General features: G+C 37.4%; 1 protein-coding gene across 5 annotated transcripts in view; it reads left to right on the top strand.

Annotated features, from left to right (window-relative positions):
- The window catches only part of BRAF (B-Raf proto-oncogene, serine/threonine kinase), a 231,973-nt gene that overhangs the window by 117,956 nt on the left and 96,161 nt on the right, over nt 1-17,856 (top strand). For 2 of the 5 annotated variants that reach the window (XM_063447591.1, XM_063447593.1), the window contains 4 exons: nt 1-125; nt 2,391-2,525; nt 4,171-4,324; nt 7,930-8,740. The exon at nt 1-125 is cut by the window's left edge and continues 7 nt beyond it. In XM_063447591.1, the coding sequence (XP_063303661.1) occupies nt 1-125; nt 2,391-2,525; nt 4,171-4,324; nt 7,930-7,952 (437 nt within the window). In that variant the 3' untranslated portion in view covers nt 7,953-8,740. Of the gene's footprint in view, nt 126-2,390; nt 2,526-4,170; nt 4,325-5,808; nt 6,267-7,929; nt 8,741-17,856 lie in introns of those variants that run through there. The other 3 variants (XM_063447589.1, XM_063447592.1, XM_063447590.1) reach the window with 2 other exon arrangements.

Here is a 17,856-nt window from a genome sequence, read left to right on the forward strand (position 1 = left end):
AGGTAATTAGAATGCAGGACAAAAACCCCTACAGCTTTCAGTCGGATGTCTACGCGTTTGGCATTGTTCTGTATGAATTAATGACTGGACAATTGCCTTATTCCAACATCAACAACAGGGACCAGGTAATGTCTTATATTTTATACTTCTGTGAAACAGCAGTGTAATTGTAGTTACTCTTTCAGCCTGTTCACTAAACTGAGTTGACCACCAACGTGAAGATAACAGAATAAAATAGTCTGGAAAATATTTTCTTGTTGTTTGTGGCAGTTTGGCAAGTCAGTTGTCCACTCACAACCACAAATGATTCACAAAGGGCAATTTTAAATTCAGTTTTTATTATTTTTCTTTTCAACAAAAGGTGAAAAAGTTTTATATAAGCTCATATGAGATGTGCCATAACAATATTTGCTAAAGACTGAAGCTGTATGATATTTTATAAAGGCATTGATGCTATTAGAAGTTCACTAAAAGGAAAAACCTCAAGGTTTGTATACGTACCAGAGGACATGCAGGAGAAAAAATGGGGGAGGCAGGTGTAGAGGGAGTTACTTCCCTAATTGTTATATTGGACTTTGGAACCTCCTATTTAGAGGGCTTGGAAATGTCCTGCATAGAAGCCAGTGGGTTGAAATATCACGGTAAGTTGTTTGGTTTCCATTGGCAATAAAAATGAGCTCCTCCATGAGTTGGTACCACAAGTTATGGGGGCTGCTACTGCCCCCGAAAGAAGCGGTAACAGGCCTTTGGCTCCATTCAGGATTCTAATTGTTCCTCAGCCTATAAGAAATCTATGACAGGCTGTTGTATGGTGCAATAGGAATCGGGCATGGAGAATAGAGGGATTGCCTAAAAATATATTCAGTATCTTATGGAATTTTTTGCTGTATGAACGAATATGGAGACATTCCTACCATAAGTGGAATAGCTTACCCCCCTGTCTGTTGATACCACCAACACTGTGCCAATATAGGTTTTTAAAGCTTTTGGAGTTTTGTACCAAAAAAAAAATTTGGGAACTTCTGGTTTGGTGGCAGTAGCATGCCAAATGCAAAGTATAGCCTATATCGGGGGTGACAAGCCTCTAATCTTGCTCACTGAGGTTTGTCCATCCATGCCAAAATAATAATTGATTTGCAAACATACGCAGCCTCCACCTCTTTTCACAACTTAACGTGTTTGAATTACTTCACCATCCTTTGTAGGTGTTTACTTTGGTAATAGTTTGAAGTCCAGGAAAGCCTGACAGTCAGTGGCATGAGGGTATCATATCTGATGCATGGTTTAGTGTTGTCCCAAATAAACCTAAGGATAAGGGAGTGTAAAGATGTGAAAAAAGCTTTGGGAATTCGATTGGAAAAGATGAAGTGCAAGTGGGAGAAGATTCTTTTACATTTTGAGTATGCCCACTCTGCCAAGCTAGAAAAATTGCGGCTATGCACAGTCCTCCAAGTGGTGGAGAAATTGGTTAAGGATCTGAAGAAAGTTTGCTTGATAGAGTTGGCAGAGCTCTTTAGTCGGAAACACTCGTAAGTATTTCAGGGATGTGTTAAACCTTTGAAAGGGAGAACTCTGGTAGACTGGTCCATCTCTAGTGCTAGAGATATATTATAAAGGTAATCAGTTTAGAGTAACTGATGCATAAATTTGCCATTGAACTGTAGGCCTGGGACTTCTCCTTTTTATTGCATCAATTAATCACCAGCTAGTAATGTACAAACTTAAGCATCCTGACCAGGGAGAGCTTCTGGTTCCACTGCTCAGTCTGTCATTGGTGAAGCTCTGAGTGGCACTGTGCTTGCGGAGATGAATTTAGGACTAAACATCATGTCTCCCACTCACCTTGCATGCTGGCTAGAGATGAAGATCCTCCGCTGTGAACCTGCTGTCCTCAATACACGGGGAGGGGGTGGGCACACAAGGAGAAAAACGCAAAGAGGAGTAAGGCAAGAGACACAAGTGTGTGGGGGATAAGGAGATATGGAAGATTTTATGTTTTATTATTTGTGAGTGCTAACTGGCAATTCTGCCACACGTTCCAAATACTTTTGGTGTCCCGCTAGTCAGTGGACTATTTTTGCTCAACACACAATTGTTGCATTTTTGCCTCTATTTGGCAGTGTGCATAACAGTTATGCCCATGTAAGTGGAAATGCTTGCAACTTGTAGATTATGAGAAGAAAGAGAAATTAAATAGCATCATGTGCTGCAAATATGACAAGAATTACTGGTTACATTCCAGGAAAAGTTAAACGGGTCTCCAGATGATGGACTTGGTAGTTGGCAATACAATTAGGAAGCATTGGGTTTGGATAAGGGAGATAAATGATTCAGGGTGATCCAGTGTTGTGTTTGTTTTATTAAATTTATTTTGCCATCACATTTTTCAGATAATATTCATGGTTGGGAGAGGTTATTTGTCCCCCGATCTCAGCAAGGTTCGGAGTAACTGTCCAAAAGCAATGAAGAGGTTAATGGCAGATTGCCTAAAGAAGAAAAGGGATGAACGGCCCCTGTTCCCACAGGTAAGAAACAAACCTATTGTGTCTCAGTGGACCTTCATTGATCCCATTATACATTGCCACTTTAAAGGAACACTCCACGCACTATTACTGCTCCTTGCACCTCCAGGAGACAGAGGTGAGATCCTGGTGGGCCCCAGGTTAGTTGTAAAACCATTCTTAAACAGTTTAACCATTTACTGTGGGAGTGTGCCAGGACACTCCTTGCATTATATGGTGTTTGAAGTGTTTCTTTAAAGGAACATTGTAGCATTGGGAATACATGAAGGTGACCAAGCCCGGTTTAAAATGTGATTTTACTTTATTCTCCTTCCCTGGCTCTGGCATTCTGCACCCCCTCTTGGCTGAGATTGAGACTGATCTCAACCAATCCAGTGCTTTGTCATAGGAAAGTGCTGGGAGTTGAGTGTGCATGTGTGGAGACCATATGATTAAAATAGTGGAATTTAATCCACTATTACTAGGAAGTGACTTTTTAGGAGCATGTTACCCATGCAGTGACAATGTTGACATTCTTGCAGACAATGTTTTCAGTTGTAGGGTTTAAGCATGGGGGGGGGGGGGAGAGAGAGGAGGGAGGAGGGGGGGGGGGGAGAGACATGGCATGGTACCCAGACTACGTCATTGATATGAAGTAGTCTGGATGCCTATAGAGTTTCTTGAATTTATTATTGCCCTACAGTAAAAAAGGGTAAGGGGTTATGACCTGATCACCAATATAGATTCTGCTTCGATGTGATCTTAAAGGATCACTATAGGGTCAGGAACACAAACATGTATTCCTGACCCTCTAGTGTTAGCACCACCATCTAGCCCCCTGGATCCATCATGCCTCCATAAATATAACAAAATCTTTTCAATCGTATTCAAGCCTGAAGCTGTAACTCTGCATGCTTGTTAGACTCAGAAAAACAAGCAGTATGCTGACATCATCAGAAGTGGTAGCCTGATCCAATCACAATGCTTCCCCATAGGATTGGCTGAGACTGACAAGGAGGCAGATCAGGGGCAGAGTCAGCTCAAATCAAACACAGCCCTGGCCAATCAGCATCTGCCCATAGAGATGAATTGAATCAATGAATCTCTATGAGGAAAGTTCAGTGTCTGCATGCAGAGGGTGGAGACACTGAATGTTTGGATGCATTTTAGGCAGCCATGACCCAGGAAGGATCTCTAACAGCCATCTAAGGAGTGACCAGTGATGTTATCACTAGGCTGTAATGTAAACACTGCATTTTCTCTGAAAAGACAGTGTTTACAGCAAAAAGCCTGAATGTAATGATTCTACTCACCAGAACAAATGCAATAAGCTGTAGTTGTTCTGGTGACTATAGTGTCCCTTTAACCAATATAAATGGAAGTTGATTTAATTCAATGTTTTCTAATGGATTTTATTCTCTGTTGATACCTAACTGCTTAAGTCTCTCTATATCATTGCACCTTGCCAAAAATATCTAGCATTACCTGTCTACACAAGCAATGCTTAAACTCTGGCACCACAGAATTGATGGTGCCTTACTCACAATGCTCTTAGCGTGCTGACTGACTGAACATCATGTGCTTGATCTAAAACCAGCCTAAAGGCCACGTGTCTGTATTTCACTATGCTCTTTAAGTTTTTGGGTTTTTTAATTTCCCTTTTCCTTAGATACTTGCATCCATTGAACTCCTGGCCCGATCATTGCCAAAAATTCACCGCAGTGCGTCAGAGCCGTCCTTGAATCGAGCTGGCTTCCAGACGGAAGACTTTAGCCTCTATGCCTGTGCTTCTCCAAAAACTCCCATCCAAGTCGGAGGATATGGTGGGTTTACCATACACAGACTTTGAGAGTGCACGTTGTTTGGGAAATCTTTGCAAGCACTTACCTCCCTGCTGGCAGGAGTGTGCCTTGGTTCATATAGCAGATCAGTGTATTGATAAGATGTTATAATGTACAGGGAAATCTCCAAAAGATTGTACAGCCAGTCTGTATAAATGTCTGCAAAATGTTTTTGTGTGTCTGTGTTATATATGTATGTGTATATAATTTGAGTACAAAGAATGTTTGGTTTGTTGCATTGAACACTTTAGTGTATTCCTATTATTGTTGTAGGAAGGGGGAAGATTCTGATATGTTCAAATTTCTTTACTTTTTTTTTTCTAGAACGTCATATTTGCATTAACACTAAATTTATTTCAACTATTCTTTAAAAGGGATTTGGTTTTAATATTTTTTTCTAGTTTACTAAAAAGTACTGAAATAGAAACTATATTCTATATTCTCCTCTTTCTCCACCCAACTGAAGCTGATAATACAGCCAGCTACATATATAACAAATTCTATGTCATAACACTTTTACTGCCAAATGGGATGTTTGTTTTCCTGTGCGAAACTGTAATTTAAAAAAGAATAGAAATAAGTATGGAAAAAAAATAATTCTGAAATCCGTTGGTGAACAGATGTTCCTTACCTGCTAAGATGTTATAGATTTTAATTTTTAAAATGACTCGTTCATTTGGGGCATTTCACATTTTTTTTTTTTTTTTTTTTTTTTTAAATTGTGGGGAGCAGCAAGTGGATTGAATATATTTAGAATTAAAGAAGACAACAGAAGTAAACTTTAACCTCTTCCATTATCCTGCTGCCTACAAATAGCGTAACTGCCATCACTCAACATATGGTATACAAATAGAATATCAGAAATGACACTGTCTTTAAAGACTATTTATTGAATAACATTAACTCTAACAATGTGTATATGTGCCTGCTACAATGTGGCCAAAGTACAGACCAACTTTTGAGAACACGAATGTAAAATTACACTTGAAGGTTTGTTATTTAGCTAGCCATATCTGGCTACCTGACTTGGCATATAATGCTGTTTGTTGGTTGATGATATTTGTCTTCGCTGGTAATGTACTTGCTGTTGAGGTTAGAGGTGTTACTTGCGCATTTCGAGGTAGGGTTATAATTTATTTTATTTTTTTTTTTTCAATAAAGCACATGATTTAGCTGAAATGATTGGGATTGGATTTACCAGTTCCAGCATTTTTTTTTTTTTTCCATTTTTTTTTTTTTATATATATTTCATATTGATTGAAATTTCAGAACTTTCCAGAACATTTTTTTAGCTACCGAGACAAAAAGGCAATAACATGCTGGAGTAATTTTTCGGAGTGTGACTTGTTCATGACGGCAAAGCCCAGGTTTTCGTGTGAATGTTTTTAAAAAAAAAAAAAAAAAAAAAAAAAAAAAATTTGAGGGGTGAGGGTGGATCTGTACTTATTTCATATTTTGTGCTCCAGGTTTGCAGAGTTTAAAGAGAAGTGATGCACAATCCACCATACTATTTTGCGTTATTTAACATAAGACAAGTAAAGTCTAAATTAGGAATATTGAAAATAAGCTACGACAAGTCAACTACATTCCCAAGAGAGAAGAAACGTGCACAGCCATCATTTTCTTTGGCACTTTGTTTCACAAATTTAGAAACCTAACTTGTGCTGGACTTTGGTAGGTGCCATACTTGTTAGAGTTGTTCACTGGCTGTCAGTATTGCCTTTTGGGATAAGGAACTTTTACCCACAATATGACTGACTTATAGAACACCATACATAAGATGGTTTGTTATAGACCATACATTGGGCAACAGTGTGCAATTTCAGTCAGCAGTTCCCAAGGCCAGTCATGGTGTAAAAAGCATAAAGTCAACTTATTCTGTTACGTACATCTTAATGTATTATCCCTGCCCCAAGCTTGTTTTCAATAAGTATTTTACAAAACTGGTGATAAAAATGCACTTAATAGTGCAGCTTAATGAAGTGGTTTTGGTGTCTACATTGCTGAGCCTGCATGGACATGCTGTGAACACTGCCTTGGCAGTGTTTACATTGCTGCCTAGTAATACCTCTTGTGGCAGTCACTCGGATGGCCATTAGAGGTGATTCCTGGGTTAGGTCATTCAGTCAAGCTCTGCATGGAGACGTTAACACTTTCCGTAGAGCTGCATTGATTCCATGCGCCACTGTGAGGTGATGCTGATTGGTTCAGCACTGCATTTTTTGATAATTGATCTTCCCCAGTGTAGCAGCTACAGCGAGGCCAGCATGGCGATGGGAAAAAAGGTACGTTAAATTGTTAGTGTTAGCAATACATGTTTATATTCCTCACACTATGGTGTTCTCTTAAGAGGAATGGACTTATATTTGTTTACTGTAGGGGGGAAAAAAAGCATCTTAAAGCGACTGTCACTTTCAGGGGTCTTTGCTTATTTTGAAAATAAAATATAAAATGTTCTGCCTAAATCTGAAGTTTTTGGTTTGTTCTTTTTGAGAGGGAGGGGGACTCCAAAATATTTTACAGTTACATTTTGTTTTCACCTTCTTTTTGATCAGTAGCAGAAACATTTTTGTGAAGGGCTGGATGTCCCCTTCACACACACACCTTTCTTTTCCCAGTCTACGTCAATCAATCAAGCCAATTTCTTTCCACTGGTACCTAAAAGTAGCACATTGCTTCATTCATATAGGTCATTCACTTGCATGAAGTGACCTATGAAATACTTCCCGATGAACAGAGTTATTCAGAAAAGTGTTTAAATTAATTTTAAATTCACCACAATTTACATAATATAAAATAGCCAAGTTCTCAATGTCCACTGTGTCTTCAGTTTGGCTGCTTTTGACCTTAAATTAGAATTTCTACATACATGCTATAAATATTGTTGTAAGGGTATATCACTTTTGCCTTTTTGTTTGATCAAATTTTAAGCATTTAATGTAAAGCCATTTTATATTTTGCTTAATGGGACAACCCACTGCCCAAATAAGTCACTGTTTAGTAGATGTACACACAATCAAAACATGCATGCTTTTTTACGTATTCATTTTTTCATTTGGGATATTTCTTAAAGTAGATTTTGAAAGCTACAGATCTCTATTCTAAAGCCTTTACAAGCCCTTCCCTTCTAACCCAGCCCAGACTTTCTGTGGCTGTCCAATCAGACAATGCAGTTCATTGAGGTGCTCTGGGCAATTGCCTGCCTATTGAGTTCAGCTCCACTGCTCTAAAGAAACTGGGAAGTAACAGGATTGGTTGTCTGAAAGCTAGGGGTCGAAACAAGGTTAATTTAATATTGAAATTAAATGAGGGGGGGGGAATAAATTACAGAAATGGTAGATAGCGCCCTGTTGGCTATCACTATTATAAAGGATGTCTCTAATGCACATTATGTGAGAATAGAGCAGGTTTTCTACTTTAGCTCAAGCACATCTTCATCTTTAAAATTTGGTGGTGGTCCTTGAGTCAAGATTTAGCACTTTTTTTTATTTTAATTTTTTGAACAAATTTGTTTACAGAAATGCTGTATCTTTTCACAAACTGACTTATCCACTTGTAATAAACCTGGTTTTCTTGTCCTTCTGCAGGCGAATTTACAGCCTTCAAGTAACTGCACTGCCACTCCAGCACCTCTCTTACTTCTAAAGTCTTGTGTTCTTATAGTTTTTCTTAGCACTGGAACTAAACCAACAAATACATCCATACTGTAAAAGGGACCAGCATGAACCATCACAGAAAGAGGGGGCGGGATAAGGGACCAAGCAAATCCTTCACATTTGCCACTCGAATGAACACAGCAGTGCTGTCCAGTTGCTACTCCCTTCACAACCCACTGGTGTATTCACCGCTAAGGAAAGGGCATGGCCTTTGGCTTTGTTCGGGCATGAAAAAATGGATCTTCTGCATTGTGGAAATTTTTTCTTCTGACTATCCAAGCTACTAACAAGGGGCTCACTTTTTTTTTTTTTAATCTCTTTTCTTTTTCGGACTACACACCAATCACCATGGGACAAACTCCACTCAAATTGTCTGGGTTGATTTTACTCTTTACTAATGTTTGGAGAATAAAATGCCTGATCTCCCTTCACACCCTTTCCTCCCCCTTCAGCCACACTTTTTTTTTTTTCTTTCTTTCTTTCTTTTTTTTTTTGGCAATTAAAAAATGTGATAGAAAGTGAAACGTATATTAGGGAGAGCCCTCAGTTATTGTATTTTATAAGTGATTTAAACTTTACATATGAATTTCTAAACTTAAAGGACTCTATAGTCACCAAAACAACTTTAGCTCAGTGGTGTAGTTTTGGTATATAGACCATGCCCCTGCAGTGTCACTGCTCAATTATCTGCCATTAAGGAGTTAAATCACTTTGTTTATGCAGTCACACCTCCCTACATGTGATTTAACCCCTTAAGGACACATGACATGTGTGACATGTCATGATTCCCTTTTATTCCAGAAGTTTGGTCCTTAAGGGGTTAAACAGCCTTCCTAAGCACTTACTGTAAAGTGGACCTAATGTTTATTCAACAGTCTGCTTATTTTAGACATTGTCACCTGCACTGTTGATAACTTGGTAAACTTGCAGGTGCCTCCTGTGTGATTAAAGTTCATTGGAGTGGTCTGGGTGCCTTGCCCCTGTCTCCTTAGCCCTGTTAGTCAAAACACTGCGGTTTTGGATAAACCGCAGTTGTTTGATTACAGGGCTAATCCCACCTCTAGCTGCCGGTAGATGGTGCTTCCGGCTTCTTAGAACACAAAATGATTATTTTTTTTAATGACGCTGGACATCCTCACGCTATGCATGAGGACCTCCAGCGTCTCCACAATCCCCATTGGAAAGCATTGAATGATTCTATCCTATGAAGAGGTCTAAAATGCGTGCGTGCGGCTATTGCTGTGCATTCGCAATAGACCCAGATTGTCGTGGGACAGTGGAGGGGACAGTGCTTCGACCAAGCACAGAAGGTCATCGGCCCTGGGATCAGGCAAGTAAATAAGGGTTTTTAACCCTTTATTTACCTAGGAGGAGGGGCACGAGGGACAGGGGAGGCAGAGGGATCGGTAATGCCAGAAATACAGCTTTGTATTCCTTGCACCACTGTATCCCTTTAAAGTTTAATTTTCTAAACATTAGATACAACTTTTAAAGTAAGTTAACATCTGATAATTTATTTTTTTTCCATGCAGCCAGCGAGTCACAGCCAGGGGATGTGTCGCTAGGGTTGGAAAGAAACAAATGATTTGACTTGTAAATGGCAGAGAATTGAGCAGTGAGATTTTAGAGGTATGATCTATACACAAAAACAGCTTAATTAAGCTAAGGTTGTTTTGGTGACTGTAGTGTCCCTTTTAGCCAAATATATTTAGCCAAAAAATCTACTTTATGCAATATTGCAAGTCTTATTTTCTACTTATGTAGTGAGTACCACTAGACCTAACCTTTTTAAAATGACCAATCATTAAATATATAACAATGGAGGATTTCTTACACATGAAAATATAGAAACTTCTTCCATTAGTCATCTGTTACATGGAAACCTGATCATTGGGTAAAGTTTTAATATTTTGACATTTTAAAAAGAAGAAAAAAACACTCTTACTAAAACCATTATTTGGCTTTAAAGAAAAAAATGCAAACCATTTAATTTGTATAAGTTGAGGTGCCTCTCTTCTGAGTATTGCTTTAATGGAGATTCTCCATTTTATTTTTATTTTTGTACATTTTTATTTCCTATTTCCCTTTAATCTTTGTTCATTTGATTGTTCTAACAATGAACTTTCTAATATTGATTACCCATCTTTTTTTGACTATACTTAATTTTCATGAAGCTTCATTATTTTATAGATCTTTCCTTTCCTGTGTGCTTTGGCAAAACAAAAATTAGTCTCTTATTCAGCCTAGCAACTATTGTCACGTAATGGATAGTTGCATGAATATCAGTGGACAGAATTGCTGTGTTTATGTATGCCATGGTTAAATCACGGTTTGGAAGCCTAATTAATCACTTGAGTTTATTCACCAAGTGGTGTGTTGACAGCAGGCTTACAAAATCAGTGTGGGGATACAAATCCAGCTTAAATAAATTGCAGAATATTCCCAAATCAGTTGTCTGCACACTGCTACTCACTGTTTAGTGGAGGCACTTTTAAGAATGATCAGTGTTTGTAAACTGTTTCTTTTTATTTTTTTAAGCTCGGTTCTTTACTTTTGTAGAGTTCTCAATCTCGATTCTCCATAATATAGTTGGGCTCTAACAACTCTCTCTCTCTTGTTTAGGTTGAGGGTAGTAGTTGTAGCTGTACAATAATTTTTTATGTTGCATTTTCACCTGTCATCTATTTTTTTTTATTTATTTTTTTATTTACCTTTAGGGGTTAAACTGTTCGTAAAGTCTTGACTCCAGTGCTGTTTAGCTCTGTCACTACCCTTCCACTTATATCTGATTCTTGAAACAGGAAGCACCGGACAGGGGTGCCACTGATTGGCATCCAGCTACCTTTTCTGCTACTGGTATTTTATTTATTTGTTTCCCTTAACATAAACACTTTATAGAATGGAAACAAAATGGCCACCGATGGCGAGTTAATTTTTAGTTTGTACAGCTTACAAAAAACATTTCTTTATATATTTAACTTATTTTGATATGTAAATATTGGACATATTAAACACGGCCGGTGCTTGCATGTTGAAACCATACAATATAGGCTTTTACATCGGACACATGCTGTGACTCTTCCTCTGTATGCTATTAAATTTTTTATTTTTTATTTCGACACATGGTGTACAGGCTACTTTAAAAAATGTTTATAGCCAATATTTTTGTTTCCCAACAAAACCGTTATTTTGCTAAGACTCTATTCCCCCTTTCCCCCCCCCCCCCCTGTATTCAGTGAACTTGAGGTTGACATACAAAAAAGTACACATTTAGAAAAGCCACGGGAAGGTTTCGAAATCCGTTTTGACCAAGCGCTGCAAGTTTAACTTCTCTTTTTAGTGATTTAAATTCCAATGCATAAGGCAGTACAAACAGTAATCCTCATATTTTGGTTTTGTGCATGTTTGTTTGTCATTCTACTTTATCTTTAAGAAAGGAGTATTTTGATCTATATGTGTATTTAAATAATCCATCTTGGATTTAATGTATATGCTTGGAGCAAACAACGAAGGAACCCTTGACAACAATGAAGGCTTATCTTGCCACTGCATTGCCCATTTTACATATTTGATAGTCTGCAGTGCCAGGGTTAGCCATCACCTCTACATTTGGTGGGATTCTTAGTCAAGATCCTCTCTTCTATTGGCTGCATACAGAACACTACAGGCAATCGGAGTCTGAATAATAATAATTTGCAGAACGAATTTGTGATATAATATTGTGATATTTCTATATTTATTGCAGATTGTCTTCATGGTCAATTCAATTGCTGTAGCTCACAAGGATATTTTGCCCCAGATCAAAAGTAAACTTTTTTTTTTTTTTTGTATATATTTTTTGAGGGTTTTTGTTTCTCAGTTTTGGGGTAAAAAAAAAACTGTATTCCGAATGTATACAACAAGTTATGTATAATTATACTTTCACAGCTTTAGGCAGGCCCAGAGAAAATCAAAGATATTTATTTTTCGTCAGCCAAAAATTTCCTATGTGGAAGCCATGCGGCTCTTTTAGAACTTTGTCTTTTTACACAAAGTACAAAAAAAAATATACACCCTCCAGCATTTCCAGTGGAAAAAAGTTTACCTTTAAGCACTGAGACGGTCTGTGCTGCTGGTCACTCTGCCTACTGTGACGTCATCTCGCTTTTAAGCTGATGGCCAATCTAATGTTCCTCTGAGCATTGGAGACTGATATGCATTTGTCTTGAGTGTTTCTCATCATCATTAAACTCAATGCATTCATATGAGCTGCAGCTTCACGTGACCGATTTACTCTGTCGTAAATGAAGCACTTCTAGTGGTGGTTTGGAAGACAACCACTAGAGATGTGTTTAACCGGTCATGTAAACACGGCAATTTAAAAAAAAAAAAAAAAAAAGACAGGACCACCACACCCAGACAAGTGATAGTGGAGACTTTAGTAGTTCTTTAAGCGAGCCTCATTGTTTAGTGAATAGCCCATGTTGAAATATTTGACCATCAAGATACAAAATCTGTCACCAAAAATGTAGTTGAATGTTAATGCCTTATTTTGAAGCAGACATGATTTTCAGACCTTTCTGAAATGTATTCTTTATTGGAACAAACTAATGTAGTATCCGTGTACCATTAATCATTTGGGAAGTTTTCCTCTCTTTTCACTCTAGTTTTAATGATTACAAACCAATAGGGTGTCTGTTTATGCACTTTATATTTTTTGTCAGTCTTGTTTGAAGCTGTTGCTCTGAGATGCCAAAAGGAAATAGTGAACAGTGACGCTAGTAACATGTCCTTAAAGTAAATTGTAGTTCATAGTGCATTATAGATACTACTTATCACAACACCAAAATTAAGTTTGTTTTCAAGATCTATTTAATGAATCTAAAAACATGCGTATGCAAGAAGTATATTGCCAGCTGTTGTAGAAATACCAAGATGCTTCTCCATAGCATCGTGTTTCTTACATTTCTACGTTTGAGCAGTCTTCCTTCTCAGGGCATGTGAAAGGAGAGCAGTGTATTTGTTCCTAGCACACAATACATTTAACTAAGGATACCCTAGGCACCATAACCGCATGATCTTGAAGTTGTATGGTACTATGAAGAGGCCTTTTCATTGTTGGACTTAAGAGGAGCTTTTAGTGCCGGTTCCACACAGTAAGAAAAATGTAAATTATAGTTCCCAGCTTTCAGCACACATTATGCATGATGGTTTTGAGTGAGTTGAAGGAACTTCTCCCCAGGAGTGAGTGCTTGCAAGTGCCAAGACTGTCCTGATCTGCCTGGTGCTGGTCAAGTTTGGCTGCATTTAGCAGTCATCAATCACAACATGGACAGTATTTGGACTGAGAGAAGCATTGACTGCAAGTCCATGCAGGTACCAGTGACATACAACCTCATTGGTGTATGTTTTCATGCCACCCAGAAAGTTAAATTTTTAGATTTCTGACTGACATAACTTGCACTCAATTACCTGTTTGTGACACGGACAATTAATCTAAGAATGCAGGAACCTAGTCATAGCACTCAAGCTAAAGTGGTTATGGTATCTAGTTTCCCCCCTTTCAAGCACAATTTCATGTTTTTGTTTTTTTTTTCTTCATTAAAACTCCCTCATATATGCACTAAAACATGCCCCTAAAGAATTCCCACAAGACCTTGCTCTCAACTCTATTTTATAGGTTTGTGTTTTTATGTGCATAGCTACCATGAATGATTTCAGTCTTTTTGGTTGTGTTTAGGATGTTTCGTTGGGGTTGTGGTCTCCAAAGCACTTGCATAATTTTTAATTTGACATTCAACAGTTTTGTAGCAAAGTTGTAGCTTTACAAATCATGATTGATGTTGGAAGATCTTCAGTTTCTTTTTGTGACCCTCATAACACAGAAAATTTATTAAAGAGGAGTTTATGAACTGTAGGTTACTGGCCTCCTACCGCTTAGAACTGTTGACAGAAAAGGAGTACAATGTGTTTTCATATTTCTCTGGTGGTTATTAATGTAAAATTGTATATATTTGTTCATAAGGTGAAGTACGTTTTATTTTAAGGATGTTCCTATTGGAAGTGCAATAACTTTTACTGAAAGCTGTGAACAATTAAACGTACATATTCATTCTCATTTGTTGACTGTCCCTCATTGCTGTTTATGTAAGCCTCTCCTTGTCTAGCTTCCCAACAAATCCTTTTTAAATCCAGTATTAAACTTACTTTTTATTTTATTTTCCCTTTTCTTTGCATCTTCTAGCAAGGTCTCTAGATGTTGGTGCACATTCCATGTCCGCACTGTTTTCCTTCCCTTTGTTCTATTATTTTTGTTACTACATATCAATTTCAACCTCCTGGCCATCAAGGGCTACTAAGGAGGCACTAGGTTACAATTTTTAGAATCCCAGCTGTGTATTCTGACCATTGGCACATGTGCTTTTTTTTTTTGTGGGTCTTGGTGGGATATGAGATGAAATCTTGCAACTTTTAAAATCAAAGCATTCACTTATTTTTATGGATTATATATGTTGTTGAATGTTTTCTTTAAACATCCTTACTGCTATATGAAATAAATCTTCCCTAGGGACACTTGGAAGAAAGTAGTTAAGAAATCTGCACTATTTAGCTTAACTAAAGGCACAACTGTATCCCTTCTTACAGTATCTCAATCTAGAACTCCGCCCTCTCTTTCGACTATTTCATCTTTAACCATCTTATTGTTGCCTGTCTTTAATTCATTGTCATTGTTAATGCACAACTATTAAACACCAGGTTGGATTTATTTATATTAAGTTAGATTTCCCTTTTTTGTATGAAAATAATTTTAGTGTTTTGAGGAATTAACACGTGATTTATCCATTGAGTTGACTTTTTTTGGTTAAATCAAGTTCTTAAGCAATTATTGCCAATATATCTCACTAGGCATGGTGTTCTTACAGCTTCATTTATCTCAAACACACAAATACATTAGAGGATTTAGCAATAACCGCCCTTTCCGGGGCAACAATCCCAGCTCTGGTGATTGTTTATTACAGCATCTGATTGTATTGTATGAACCATATTGGGAGTTATTTATAAAGAGCATTTGTGGGGAAACTAAAAGTAGAGCAATCGACACAAGCATTCAGTTGGATCCCAGGTTGTTTACTCAATTGGTGAATCCTTTTCTCTAGAATTGCTCCTTATCATAACATCCCATATGTCCTAACCAGCAATGTGAGGTTTCAGAAGCCGTGCTTTTTTAATGTAGCTTTGTCTTTAAAATAGTTTAAATACTTGAAACTATTTTGTTTTTATGAGTAGTTTTCAACATTAATCAGCCAGTGATTTGTTTGTTTTTAGTGGCTTACCTGACATCACACTAACTCAAATGTGTTTTCCAGGTGTCATATTAATGCTGGTGCCTGGTAGTCACATGGGACAAGCTTTCGTTGTACCTTCTCATTTATCCCAAATAATCTGTATATTTGTTTCCCCATTATAGACTACCTTCTTACCTTTTAGATGTGCATTTCAATATTGTAATTAGGCTGGTCAGTTTTTGTTGCCTGACCCGACATCCCTCTTTTTTTGTACTGATAGGTAAAATGCGACAAGACACCCATCACGTTTGCTTGGAGAGCTGTGTTTTCTTCATTTGAACGGTTTTAATTAGTTTTTACTCCATTAATACTTGTACTTGAGCCCACACAAGCAGGTTTTCTGTTGTATCCATTCCAATAAATCTTATATAATATATTGTTCTATTATTAAGAAAAGATACCTAAAGTTTAGTTACTAGGAATTGCAGTCAGGTAAGGGTAAAAAACTTGTAATCTTTACATGTAAAACGTTTTTTATTAATGTGGATCACATCTATTCCAAATATTTATGGACGAATATCTATTTTTTTTCCATTAAGATTTCTAAAACATTTGATTGCATACATATCATAAGAATCTGATGTTTTTGACTACTGTTTGACCTTCAGCACTTTTTTTTTTCTCAACACTTGCAGCATAAATGTTTTCTTATGTAATGCTTCTTAAGTGTATGAGTTTGTACATTTATTCTAAATCCACAGCTGCTACAGGTGCCTTGCCAGGCAAATCACGTGCATTGTGTACAGGTTGCTTATTGATGTTTCCACTTTTCCAACTTGTCCTGCTGAGCTGCACAACAGGTATCTGGAAAAATCTTGTGTCCCTAAAGATTTAAAGCTGCTTGTGAGAAATAATTAATGAAGTACACTTCTGTTTTGAAACATATTTATTTTATAAAGCAGATTTTTATTTTCTGTTACATGACTTGAGTGATGAAGAGAAACTGTGTAAATGGTTTTTGTTTCTTTGTTTTTTTTTTTGCTGCAACCTTCTTACTGATGAAATGTTATTTATTTTATCCTTTCTTTTCTCACCTTTAATTTTTACTTTTTTGTATCCTCATGCTCTGGCCTTACTCAGGTCTTTCCACCTCCTTTTTAATTTTTTTTCTCATGTAAATTTGTACAATGGGAAATATTCATTTTGGTTAGAGAGCATGGAAACTTGAGGCAAAGAAAAAAAATTTCATAGATAAAATTTAAAGTGAATATTTCTGTGTAAAGTTATTTAAAAAAAATTGTATTATATGAAACAGCAAAAAGGGTATGTGAACCTAATGTGAATATGGGAACACAGATATAATAAAGGTGGACTGCATGGAAAACCAGATTCGTGTTTGACTCATCTTTTTTTGTTTCAATGATGACAAAGAATCTACTCTGCAAGGGATAGTGTTCCCAGAAAATAAACAAAAGTGGATGAATGGGTTTTATCCCACCAATCGTTTATATAGCAAAAAAAGTTAATTGATTTCCAAAGTTCACATGCCCTCTGAGCACTCCATTCTTATTCTATGCAGGATATGATGGGTCCACATAGAGATGTATATAATGATGGAAAGGTTTTGATGTGGAGAGTGGTAGCTGCAAAGGAAAGAGCGGGATGAGGGTGTTAATAAGGGTGCCTGGGCAAGGAAAGAAAGTTGTGTGATCAGGCTTCTCTGCTTACTCACCAAACAATTGAACAAACAAGGGTCAGGACTGCAGTCCCAACAAGATGTAGATGAACAAACTCCATCCGACACACACAAACTTCAAAAACAGCAATTTTGGCCTTTTAGTTTAATATTTTTCATATAAGACCTTTTTTTTCAAATTTTTATTTTATTGGTTTTTGTTGGTTAAGGGTATTAGGGGTACATAAAAAAGAAAGTGGGAAGGTTATTCAAACATGAGATACATTCAGCTTGACAACAATGGTGATGTAGCATTATACAACCAATAAAGATAGACATGTGTGGTTCAATTTAGTCTTTGTACATTTGTTATTTTAAGGTATATTGCTAGTATGTGAGAACCGTATATAAGATCCTTGCTTTTGACTTTGCAATACTAACATTTGGGTAACCTTGTAAGTGTCGTCTCGCCTGCCTCTTTAGAGGTCTGGATGTCATGAGCCTGTAGTTGAGGTCAAGAACTAAGTAAGGGGGTTGTGGTGGGAGAGTAGAAACTGGTGGGTTGGGAAGGTATTCAGAGGGATATGGGGGGTGTGTGAGTATCACCATTGGTTGGTGACCGATGACGTTTTCTATGACTAGGGTACTGCAAAAGGGGGTCAGGGGGGGAGATCGGGACTAATTCTCATCGTCCTTTCTGTCTTTTCCTGTCTGCATCTGTACTCTTTCATTTATACCTCCAAATTTTTCTACCCATTTATCCCAAGAAGCCACAAACTGTTGCGTTTTAGTCGGGTATGAAATTGACATCCTCTCGTATAAGTAGAATTGCTGTACTTTGTCTGTCAACTGTGACAGAAGTGGGCAGTTGTTTGATTTCCAGTTAAGTGTGATAAGATTTCTTGAAGCTAGTAGCAC

The sequence above is a fragment of the Pelobates fuscus genome, chromosome 3, assembly GCF_036172605.1.
Source record: "Pelobates fuscus isolate aPelFus1 chromosome 3, aPelFus1.pri, whole genome shotgun sequence".
Lineage (NCBI taxonomy): Eukaryota > Metazoa > Chordata > Amphibia > Anura > Pelobatidae > Pelobates > Pelobates fuscus.